The sequence below is a fragment of the Oncorhynchus mykiss genome, chromosome 20, assembly GCF_057628025.1.
Source record: "Oncorhynchus mykiss isolate SJ-2025 chromosome 20, ASM5762802v1, whole genome shotgun sequence".
NCBI classification, from domain to species: Eukaryota; Metazoa; Chordata; class Actinopteri; order Salmoniformes; family Salmonidae; genus Oncorhynchus; species Oncorhynchus mykiss.
The window spans coordinates 10,429,810-10,442,444 of NC_143041.1; the positions used below are offsets into that span (position 1 = coordinate 10,429,810).

The following is a 12,635-nucleotide window of genomic DNA, read 5'->3' on the forward strand; positions in this document are numbered from 1 at the left end:
GTGTGTCAGTTACAGAGACAGGCTCCAAGAGAGAGGGAGATCTGTCAGGATATATTTTGAGTCACTATGGCACCATCATTGCCCATGTCCAACAAGGACAGGGTTTGCTGAGGCGCACTTACTGACTAAGTCAGAGAGCAGGCCTCACCAGTAGCAGCCTTTCTTAGAAATGGAGGTTGTTGTTCCCTGGATGGTTCTCTGGATGTCCAAGGCCAGCTTCTTGCTCTGCAGGTTCAATGACAAAGGCTCCCTAAGCAGGGGAGATTTAAAAAAAAAAATAAAAAAAAATGTAAACTCCATTAGATTAGAACTCTGTAAGGGCTAGCTTAAAGGCACATTTAAACTTACAGGTGAAGTCGGAAGTTTACATACACTTAGGTTGGAGTCATTAAAACTCATTTTTCAACCACTCCACAAATGTCTTGTGAACAAACTATAGTTTTGGCAAGTCGGTTAGGACATCTAGCATGACAAGTAATTTTTCCAACAATTGTTTACAGACAGATTATTTCACTTATAATTCATTGTATCACAATTCCAGTGGGTCAGAAGTTCACATACACTAAGTTGACTGTGCCTTTCAACAGCTTGGAAAATTCCAGAAAATGATGTCATGGCTTTAGAAGCTTCTGATAGACTAACTGATATCATTTGAGTCAATTGGAGGTGTACCTGTGGATGTATTTCAAGGCCTACCTTCAAAATCAGTGCCTCTTTGCTTGACATCATGGGAAAATAAAAATAAAATCGGCCAAGACCTCAGAAAAACAATTGTAGACCTCCACAAATCTGGTTCATCCTTGGGAGCAATTTCCAAACACCTGAAGGTACCACGTTCATCTGTACAAACAATAGTAAGCAAGCATAAACACCATGGGACCACGCAGCCGTCATACCGCTCAGGAAGGAGACCCGTTCTGTCTCCAAGAGATGAACGTACTTTGGTGCAAATCAATCCCAGAACAGCAGCAAAGGATATTTTGAAGATGCTGGAGGAAACAGGTACAAAAGTATCTATATCCACAGTAAAACTAATTATATTTCGACAACAGGAAAGGCCGCTCAGCAAGGAAGAAGCCACTGCTCCAAAACCACCATAAAAAAGCCAGACTACGGTTTGCAACTGCACATGGGGACAAAGATCGTACTTTTTGGAGAGATGTCCTCTGGTCTGATCAAACAAAAATAGAACTGTTCAAAATATATGGCACCATGAGGGAGGAAAATGATGTGGATATATTGAAGCAACGTCTCAAGACATCAGTCAGGAAGTTAAAGCTTGGTCGCAAATGAGTCTTCCAAATGGACAATGACCCCAAGCATACTTCCAAAGTTGTGGCAATATGGCTTAAGGACTCAAAGTCAAGGTATTGGAGTGGCCATCAGAAAGCCCTGACCTCAATCCTATAGAAAAAATATGTGTGAGCAAGGAGGCCTACAAACCTGACTCAGTTACAGCAGCTCTGTCAGGAGGAATGGGCCAAAATTCGCCCAACTTATTGTGGGAAGCTTGTGGAAGGCTACCCGAAACATTTGACCCAAGTTAAACAATTGAAAGGCAATGCTACCAAATACTAATTGAGTGTATGTAAACTTCTGAACCACTGGGACTGTGATGAAAGAAATAAACCACTATCATTCTGACATTTCACATTCTTCAAATAAAGTGGTGACCTTAGACAGGGAATTTTTACTAGGATTAAATGTATTTGGCTATGGTGTATGTAAACTTCCGACTTCCAACTGTATAAGAGGACATGTATTTCAAAACCAGGGAACAGCACTAGGGGCTATGTTGATGTTCCCAGAGAGTGAACAGGGAGACAGCAAAAAAAGGATGCCACTGCCCTGCCTCACTGGAATGAGTTTCATATAGCAATGGAGTTAAACCAAAATTCACACTGAGAGTGAACCAGGTTCCGAACCAGTGCAAAAATGAGTCTTTAAATAGATTTCATTTGACTAAAATAGGCAAGGTGATCAACCAACAATATTTACAAGCTTACTTCTTTCTCTCGTAGAAGTGCTTGCCGATGTGCGAGGACAGCAGGCGGCGAAAGCTGTCGTCTGAAAGAAACATGTCAAAGTTCCCCAGCAGCCGTCGTTCGGCTTCAAAGGGCTTGTACTCAGTCCTCAGTGTCTTGTAAAGGATCACCTAAAGAAAGACAAAGGGATATGCCTGGATGAGTTGTGTCTCGTGTAAAAAATAACCCCCCCTTACACACGTTACGGTCAAATTCAACACAAAAATCTATATCTTTGGGCTACACATTACATTGAATACTTTCTGCCTGTGGACATCTGTTCTACAATGTGCCAGCAGAGCAAGATACCCTTTGCTGGCATAATTGATCTCTTTCGGGCAGAGTACATCTGGCATACCACGTTTTATTGAAAAAGTGTGGTGTTCCATTCATTTCTATAGTGGCATGCAGCTTAAGCCAGGCCCATCTCCACTTCATCCCTGAATAAATCAAATTAAAGTTTGTCACGCGCGCCAAATACAACAGATGTAGGTAGACCTTACAGTGAAATGCTTACTTACAGACTAACCAATAGTGAGAAGGTGTGTGTGTGTGTGTGTGTGTGTGTGTGTGTGTAGGTAAGTAAAGAAATAAAACAGTAAGAAGACATTTGAAAATAAGAGTAGCAAGGCTATATACAGACACCGGTTAGTCAGGCTTATTGAGGTAGTACGTATATGTATCACATAGGTATCCTATTTTGGATTCAAAACAGCAAACAGCAAAGCACCTCACGCCTCCTCGTCCATGCCTCCCGAGGGGAACGACACGCGGAGATCCATTCACCTACTCTGCATCACAAAGACATGGTGGTTGGAACTAAAAATCTCCTATTTGGACTGGCCAAAGGATTTCCATTGCTCGTGTTTCTTGGCCCAAGAAAGTCTCTTCTTATTGGTGCCCTTTAGTAGTGGTTTCTTTGCAGCAATTTGAACAGTTGATGTTGAGATGTATCTGTTACATGAACTCTGAAGTATTTATTTGGGCAGCAATCTGAGGTGCAGTTAACTCTCATGAACTTATCCTATGCAGCAGATGGGTCTTGGGTCTTCCGTTCCAGTCCCCATGAGAGCCAGTTTCATCACAGCGACTGCACTTGAAGATACTTTCAAAGTTCATGAAATGTTCCATATTGACTGACCTTCATGTTTTAAAGTATTGATGGACTATCGTTTCTCTTTGCTTATTTGAGCTGGTCTTGCCATAATATGAACTTGGGTCTTTTACCAAATAGGGCTGCTACCTTCTGTATACCACCCCTACCGTGTCACAACACAACTGATCGGCTCAAATGCATTAAGGAAAGAAATTCCACAACTTAAGCTTTAAGAAGGCACAGCTGTTAATTGAAATGCATTCCAGGTGACTACCTCATGAAGCTGGTTGAGAGAATGTCAAGAATGTGCAAAGCTGTCAAGGCAAAGGGTGGCTACTTGGAAGAATCTCAAATATAAAATATTTTCATTTGTTTAAAACCTGTTGAAACTAGGGGGCACTATTTTCATTTTTGGAAAAATAACGTTCCCAAAGTAAAACGGAATAGAATATGCATATTATTCACAGCTTAGGATAGAACACACTCTAAAGTTTCCAAAACTGTAAAAATATTGTCTGTGAGTATAACAGAACTGATATTGCAGGCGAAAGCCTGAGAAAAATCCAATCGGGAAGTGACTCATGTTTTGAAAGCTCTGCGTTCTGATGCGTCCCTATTGAGCAGTGAATGGGCTATCAACCAGATTCCTTTTTCTACGTATTCCCCAAGGTGTCTACAGCATTTTGACGTAGTTTCACGCCTTTATGTTGAAGAATGAGTGTAAACGACTACATTGCGTAAGTGTCCGGCTGAGGGCTCTCAGAGTAATTATTGTGTAATAGACAGAGGTAGCCATTTTTCCTCCCGGTCTTACGGAAAATACAGCTGTCCCGGTTGATATATTATCGAATAGATATTTGAAAAACACCTTGAGGATTGATTATAAACAACGTTTTGCCATGTTTCTGTCGATATTATGGAGCTAATTTGGAATATTTTTTGGCGTTGTCGTGACCGCAATTTCCGGTCGAATTCTCAGCCAAACGTGAAGAACTAACAGAGTTATTTCGGCTACAAAAACAATATTTTTTGGAAAAAAGGAACATTTGCTATCTAACTAGGAGTCTCGTGAGTGAAAACATCCAAAGCTCAAAGGTAAACGATTGAATTAGATTGCTTTTCTGATTTTTGTGACCAGGTTGCCTGCTGCTAGCTAGGCATAATGCTATGCTATCGATAAACTTACACAAATGCTTGTCTTGCTTTGGCTGTAAAGCATAATTTCAAAATCTGAGATGACAGGGTGATTAACAAAAGGCTAAGCTGTGTTTCAATATATTTCACTTGTGATTTCATGAATATGAATATTTTCTAGTAATATTATTTGACTGTGGCGCTATGCTATTCAGCAGCTGCTGACTAAAATGATCCCGCGACAGGGATGGGTAGCGTCAAGAAGTTTTAATTAACATTTGGTTACGACATGATTCCATGTGTGTTATTTCATAGTTTATGTCTTCACTATTGTTCTACAATGTATAAAATAGTAAAAAATAAAGAAACCCTTTAGGTTTATTTAACCTTTAGTAGGTGTGTCAAAAACTTTTACTGGTACTGCATGCATGTACATATGCATGTAAATAATAGAGAGGTCTGCAATTGACCTCAATAGTCCATATGTGGCACTAAGAGCTATGTTGATGTTCACAGAGAGTGAACAGGGAGACAGCACTAAATGGAGACCGTTCCCCTGACTCACTGGAATGGGTTTCATATAGCACTGGATTTAAACCAAAATTAATAGAGTGTAAAACAGGTTCCGAACCAGTGCAAAGACGAGTCCTTTAATTTGACAAAAATAGATCATTGATCAAATAATATAATCTTCCAAAGCAATTTACAAGCATTTGTGTGTAGCAGTCCTACCTTGGCATCCATGGCTGCGCGGGTCTGTTTCTGTGTTTCATCTATAAGGGTCAGGTTACTCAGGTTAGAGGTGTAGATGGGCAGAGGCACTGATTGGCTTTTCAAGTGGATGACCTTTATCAACGGTCCTTTCTGCAAAAGAGACAACACTTTATACTCAAAGAACACAAAGACTCATACATTCAGGTCAAAACTATTTCTGTGAAGAAAACATTTTCAATGTTACGGCCATTTCTACCCTGTGTATCGTATCACTCAGATTGCGGCCACTTGTTAAAGGCCTTTCTTTGTCAGGATTGTAGGCACATGGGTTTAATCACACTGCTATACAGAGCAGGCAATAAGCTTAACGTACCACAGTACTATAGGCCCTGTAATCTCACCCCAGACAATAGAGATATCAAAGGTGATTTTCAGACTGGGCCCACACATTTCTTTAGCATTAATAAACATTGAGTATACCTGACCATTTAACGTATAATAAAAGTGTAAATATCGGTGTTGACGGGGTACAATTGATTAGGGAGATCAGGAAGACATCCTGGCAGTAAACTCACCTAACCCGTAGTTTTGTCACAATGGTGCTGACAGCTGAATCAATATTCTCTGTTATTTCATCTGCAGCCATCCCAGAGTGGGCCACATAAGCCATGCTAAAACAAACAATAACATTTTACAGGAGGCAATGTGTATATAAATGAATGTGCATTAATTGCCCTTGTGTGTCAGTTACAGAGACAGGCTCCAAGAGAGAGGGAGATCTGTCAGGATATATTTTGAGTCACTATGGCACCATCATTGCCCATGTCCAACAAGGACAGGGTTTGCTGAGGCGCACTTACTGACTAAGTCAGAGAGCAGGCCTCACCAGTAGCAGCCTTTCTTAGAAATGGAGGTTGTTGTTCCCTGGATGGTTCTCTGGATGTCCAAGGCCAGCTTCTTGCTCTGCAGGTTCAATGACAAAGGCTCCCTAAGCAGGGGAGATTTAAAAAATAAAAAAATAAAAAAATTAAACTCCATTAAGGTATGTAAGGGCTAGCTTAAAGGCACATTTAAACTTACAGGTGAAGTCGGAAGTTTACATACACTTAGGTTGGAGTCATTAAAACTCATTTTTCAACCACTCCACAAATGTCTTGTGAACAAACTATAGTTTTGGCAAGTCGGTTAGGACATCTAGCATGACAAGTAATTTTTCCAACAATTGTTTACAGACAGATTATTTCACTTATAATTCATTGTATCACAATTCCAGTGGGTCAGAAGTTCACATACGCTAAGTTGACTGTGCCTTTCAACAGCTTGGAAAATTCCAGAAAATGATGTCATGGCTTTAGAAGCTTCTGATAGACTAACTGATATCATTTGAGTCAATTGGAGGTGTACCTGTGGATGTATTTCAAGGCCTACCTTCAAAATCAGTGCCTCTTTGCTTGACATCATGGGAAAATAAAAATAAAATCGGCCAAGACCTCAGAAAAACAATTGTAGACCTCCACAAATCTGGTTCATCCTTGGGAGCAATTTCCAAACACCTGAAGGTACCACGTTCATCTGTACAAACAATAGTAAGCAAGCATAAACACCATGGGACCACGCAGCCGTCATACCGCTCAGGAAGGAGACCCGTTCTGTCTCCAAGAGATGAACGTACTTTGGTGCAAATCAATCCCAGAACAGCAGCAAAGGATATTTTGAAGATGCTGGAGGAAACAGGTACAAAAGTATCTATATCCACAGTAAAACTAATTATATTTCGACAACAGGAAAGGCCGCTCAGCAAGGAAGAAGCCACTGCTCCAAAACCACCATAAAAAAGCCAGACTACGGTTTGCAACTGCACATGGGGACAAAGATCGTACTTTTTGGAGAGATGTCCTCTGGTCTGATCAAACAAAAATAGAACTGTTCAAAATATATGGCACCATGAGGGAGGAAAATGATGTGGATATATTGAAGCAACGTCTCAAGACATCAGTCAGGAAGTTAAAGCTTGGTCGCAAATGAGTCTTCCAAATGGACAATGACCCCAAGCATACTTCCAAAGTTGTGGCAATATGGCTTAAGGACTCAAAGTCAAGGTATTGGAGTGGCCATCAGAAAGCCCTGACCTCAATCCTATAGAAAAAATATGTGTGAGCAAGGAGGCCTACAAACCTGACTCAGTTACAGCAGCTCTGTCAGGAGGAATGGGCCAAAATTCGCCCAACTTATTGTGGGAAGCTTGTGGAAGGCTACCCGAAACATTTGACCCAAGTTAAACAATTGAAAGGCAATGCTACCAAATACTAATTGAGTGTATGTAAACTTCTGAACCACTGGGACTGTGATGAAAGAAATAAACCACTATCATTCTGACATTTCACATTCTTCAAATAAAGTGGTGACCTTAGACAGGGAATTTTTACTAGGATTAAATGTATTTGGCTATGGTGTATGTAAACTTCCGACTTCCAACTGTATAAGAGGACATGTATTTCAAAACCAGGGAACAGCACTAGGGGCTATGTTGATGTTCCCAGAGAGTGAACAGGGAGACAGCAAAAAAAGGATGCCACTCCCCTGCCTCACTGGAATGAGTTTCATATAGCAATGGAGTTAAACCAAAATTCACACTGAGAGTGAACCAGGTTCCGAACCAGTGCAAAAATGAGTCTTTAAATAGATTTCATTTGACTAAAATAGGCAAGGTGATCAACCAACAATATTTACAAGCTTACTTCTTTCTCTCGTAGAAGTGCTTGCCGATGTGCGAGGACAGCAGGCGGCGAAAGCGGTCGTCTGAAAGAAACATGTCAAAGTTCCCCAGCAGCCGTCGTTCGGCTTCAAAGGGCTTGTACTCAGTCCTCAGTGTCTTGTAAAGGATCACCTAAAGAAAGACAAAGGGATATGCCTGGATGAGTTGTGTCTCGTGTAAAAAATAACCCCCCCTTACACACGTTACGGTCAAATTCAACACAAAAATCTATATCTTTGGGCTACACATTACATTGAATACTTTCTGCCTGTGGACATCTGTTCTACAATGTGCCAGCAGAGCAAGATACCCTTTGCTGGCATAATTGATCTCTTTCGGGCAGAGTACATCTGGCATACCACGTTTTATTGAAAAAGTGTGGTGTTCCATTCATTTCTATAGTGGCATGCAGCTTAAGCCAGGCCCATCTCCACTTCATCCCTGAATAAATCAAATTAAAGTTTGTCACGCGCGCCAAATACAACAGATGTAGGTAGACCTTACAGTGAAATGCTTACTTACAGACTAACCAATAGTGAGAAGGTGTGTGTGTGTGTGTGTGTGTGTGTGTGTGTAGGTAAGTAAAGAAATAAAACAGTAAGAAGACATTTGAAAATAAGAGTAGCAAGGCTATATACAGACACCGGTTAGTCAGGCTTATTGAGGTAGTACGTATATGTATCACATAGGTATCCTATTTTGGATTCAAAACAGCAAACAGCAAAGCACCTCACGCCTCCTCGTCCATGCCTCCCGAGGGGAACGACACGCGGAGATCCATTCACCTACTCTGCATCACAAAGACATGGTGGTTGGAACTAAAAATCTCCTATTTGGACTGGCCAAAGGATTTCCATTGCTCGTGTTTCTTGGCCCAAGAAAGTCTCTTCTTATTGGTGCCCTTTAGTAGTGGTTTCTTTGCAGCAATTTGAACAGTTGATGTTGAGATGTATCTGTTACATGAACTCTGAAGTATTTATTTGGGCAGCAATCTGAGGTGCAGTTAACTCTCATGAACTTATCCTATGCAGCAGATGGGTCTTGGGTCTTCCGTTCCAGTCCCCATGAGAGCCAGTTTCATCACAGCGACTGCACTTGAAGATACTTTCAAAGTTCATGAAATGTTCCATATTGACTGACCTTCATGTTTTAAAGTATTGATGGACTATCGTTTCTCTTTGCTTATTTGAGCTGGTCTTGCCATAATATGAACTTGGGTCTTTTACCAAATAGGGCTGCTACCTTCTGTATACCACCCCTACCGTGTCACAACACAACTGATCGGCTCAAATGCATTAAGGAAAGAAATTCCACAACTTAAGCTTTAAGAAGGCACAGCTGTTAATTGAAATGCATTCCAGGTGACTACCTCATGAAGCTGGTTGAGAGAATGTCAAGAATGTGCAAAGCTGTCAAGGCAAAGGGTGGCTACTTGGAAGAATCTCAAATATAAAATATTTTCATTTGTTTAAAACCTGTTGAAACTAGGGGGCACTATTTTCATTTTTGGAAAAATAACGTTCCCAAAGTAAAACGGAATAGAATATGCATATTATTCACAGCTTAGGATAGAACACACTCTAAAGTTTCCAAAACTGTAAAAATATTGTCTGTGAGTATAACAGAACTGATATTGCAGGCGAAAGCCTGAGAAAAATCCAATCGGGAAGTGACTCATGTTTTGAAAGCTCTGCGTTCTGATGCGTCCCTATTGAGCAGTGAATGGGCTATCAACCAGATTCCTTTTTCTACGTATTCCCCAAGGTGTCTACAGCATTTTGACGTAGTTTCACGCCTTTATGTTGAAGAATGAGTGTAAACGACTACATTGCGTAAGTGTCCGGCTGAGGGCTCTCAGAGTAATTATTGTGTAATAGACAGAGGTAGCTATTTTTCCTCCCGGTCTTACGGAAAATACAGCTGTCCCGGTTGATATATTATCGAATAGATATTTGAAAAACACCTTGAGGATTGATTATAAACAACGTTTTGCCATGTTTCTGTCGATATTATGGAGCTAATTTGGAATATTTTTTGGCGTTGTCGTGACCGCAATTTCCGGACGAATTCTCAGCCAAACGTGAAGAACTAACAGAGTTATTTCGGCTACAAAAACAATATTTTTTGGAAAAAAGGAATATTTGCTATCTAACTAGGAGTCTCGTGAGTGAAAACATCCGAAGCTCATCAAAGGTAAACGACTGAATTAGATTGCTTTTCTGATTTTTGTGACCAGGTTGCCTGCTGCTAGCTAGGCATAATGCTATGCTATCGATAAACTTACACAAATGCTTGTCTTGCTTTGGCTGTAAAGCATAATTTCAAAATCTGAGATGACAGGGTGATTAACAAAAGGCTAAGCTGTGTTTCAATATATTTCACTTGTGATTTCATGAATATGAATATTTTCTAGTAATATTATTTGACTGTGGCGCTATGCTATTCAGCAGCTGCTGACTAAAATGATCCCGCGACAGGGATGGGTAGCGTCAAGAAGTTTTAATTAACATTTGGTTACGACATGATTCCATGTGTGTTATTTCATAGTTTATGTCTTCACTATTGTTCTACAATGTATAAAATAGTAAAAAATAAAGAAACCCTTTAAGTTTATTTAACCTTTAGTAGGTGTGTCAAAACTTTTACTGGTACTGCATGCATGTACATATGCATGTAAATAATAGAGAGGTCTGCAATTGACCTCAATAGTCCATATGTGGCACTAAGAGCTATGTTGATGTTCACAGAGAGTGAACAGGGAGACAGCACTAAATGGAGACCGTTCCCCTGACTCACTGGAATGGGTTTCATATAGCACTGGATTTAAACCAAAATTAATAGAGTGTAAAACAGGTTCCGAACCAGTGCAAAGACGAGTCCTTTAATTTGACAAAAATAGATCATTGACCAAATAATATAATCTTCCAAAGCAATTTACAAGCATTTGTGTGTAGCAGTCCTACCTTGGCATCCATGGCTGCGCGGGTCTGTTTCTGTGTTTCATCTATAAGGGTCAGGTTACTCAGGTTAGAGGTGTAGATGGGCAGAGGCACTGATTGGCTTTTCAAGTGGATGACCTTTATCAACGGTCCTTTCTGCAAAAGAGACAACACTTTATACTCAAAGAACACAAAGACTCATACATTCAGGTCAAAACTATTTCTGTGAAGAAAACATTTTCAATGTTACGGCCATTTCTACCCTGTGTATCGTATCACTCAGATTGCGGCCACTTGTTAAAGGCCTTTCTTTGTCAGGATTGTAGGCACATGGGTTTAATCACACTGCTATACAGAGCAGGCAATAAGCTTAACGTACCACAGTACTATAGGCCCTGTAATCTCACCCCAGACAATAGAGATATCAAAGGTGATTTTCAGACTGGGCCCACACATTTCTTTAGCATTAATAAACATTGAGTATACCTGACCATTTAACGTATAATAAAAGTGTAAATATCGGTGTTGACGGAGTACAATTGATTAGGGAGATCAGGAAGACATCCTGGCAGTAAACTCACCTAACCCGTAGTTTTGTCACAATGGTGCTGACAGCTGAATCAATATTCTCTGTTATTTCATCTGCAGCCATCCCAGAGTGGGCCACATAAGCCATGCTAAAACAAACAATAACATTTTACAGGAGGCAATGTGTATATAAATGAATGTGCATTAATTGCCCTTGTGTGTCAGTTACAGAGACAGGCTCCAAGAGAGAGGGAGATCTGTCAGGATATATTTTGAGTCACTATGGCACCATCATTGCCCATGTCCAACAAGGACAGGGTTTGCTGAGGCGCACTTACTGACTAAGTCAGAGAGCAGGCCTCACCAGTAGCAGCCTTTCTTAGAAATGGAGGTTGTTGTTCCCTGGATGGTTCTCTGGATGTCCAAGGCCAGCTTCTTGCTCTGCAGGTTCAATGACAAAGGCTCCCTAAGCAGGGGAGATTTAAAAAAAAAAAAAAAAAAAAAAAAAAAAATTAAACTCCATTAAGGTATGTAAGGGCTAGCTTAAAGGCACATTTAAACTTACAGGTGAAGTCGGAAGTTTACATACACTTAGGTTGGAGTCATTAAAACTCATTTTTCAACCACTCCACAAATGTCTTGTGAACAAACTATAGTTTTGGCAAGTCGGTTAGGACATCTAGCATGACAAGTAATTTTTCCAACAATTGTTTACAGACAGATTATTTCACTTATAATTCATTGTATCACAATTCCAGTGGGTCAGAAGTTCACATACACTAAGTTGACTGTGCCTTTCAACAGCTTGGAAAATTCCAGAAAATGATGTCATGGCTTTAGAAGCTTCTGATAGACTAACTGATATCATTTGAGTCAATTGGAGGTGTACCTGTGGATGTATTTCAAGGCCTACCTTCAAAATCAGTGCCTCTTTGCTTGACATCATGGGAAAATAAAAATAAAATCGGCCAAGACCTCAGAAAAACAATTGTAGACCTCCACAAATCTGGTTCATCCTTGGGAGCAATTTCCAAACACCTGAAGGTACCACGTTCATCTGTACAAACAATAGTAAGCAAGCATAAACACCATGGGACCACGCAGCCGTCATACCGCTCAGGAAGGAGACCCGTTCTGTCTCCAAGAGATGAACGTACTTTGGTGCAAATCAATCCCAGAACAGCAGCAAAGGATATTTTGAAGATGCTGGAGGAAACAGGTACAAAAGTATCTATATCCACAGTAAAACTAATTATATTTCGACAACAGGAAAGGCCGCTCAGCAAGGAAGAAGCCACTGCTCCAAAACCACCATAAAAAAGCCAGACTACGGTTTGCAACTGCACATGGGGACAAAGATCGTACTTTTTGGAGAGATGTCCTCTGGTCTGATCAAACAAAAATAGAACTGTTCAAAATATATGGCACCATGAGGGAGGAAAATG

The 12,635-nt window shown here is 40.5% G+C and overlaps 1 protein-coding gene and 2 non-coding genes across 3 annotated transcripts; all 3 read right to left on the bottom strand.

Moving 5' to 3' along the window:
• Window positions 1-148: 148 nt before the first annotated feature.
• On the bottom strand, window positions 149-11,339 carry LOC149974369 (ribosomal L1 domain-containing protein 1-like). The gene is made up of 9 exons (XM_090211905.1): window positions 11,244-11,339; window positions 10,687-10,818; window positions 7,707-7,855; window positions 5,855-5,956; window positions 5,544-5,639; window positions 4,987-5,118; window positions 2,007-2,155; window positions 697-840; window positions 149-250 (listed from the first exon to the last, which is right to left on the bottom strand). The coding sequence occupies exons 2-6, from the start codon at window positions 10,696-10,698 to the stop codon at window positions 5,106-5,108; spliced, it is 372 nt and encodes a 123-aa protein (XP_090068031.1). The 5' UTR covers window positions 10,699-10,818; window positions 11,244-11,339; the 3' UTR covers window positions 149-250; window positions 697-840; window positions 2,007-2,155; window positions 4,987-5,105.
• LOC149974370 (small nucleolar RNA ACA64) lies at window positions 5,281-5,408 on the bottom strand. The gene has a single exon (XR_016489678.1). It is a non-coding gene; the product is annotated as a small nucleolar RNA ACA64 (small nucleolar RNA).
• On the bottom strand, window positions 10,981-11,108 carry LOC118942479 (small nucleolar RNA ACA64). Its single transcript, XR_005038415.1, has one exon. It is a non-coding gene; the product is annotated as a small nucleolar RNA ACA64 (small nucleolar RNA).
• Window positions 11,340-12,635: the final 1,296 nt, after the last annotated feature.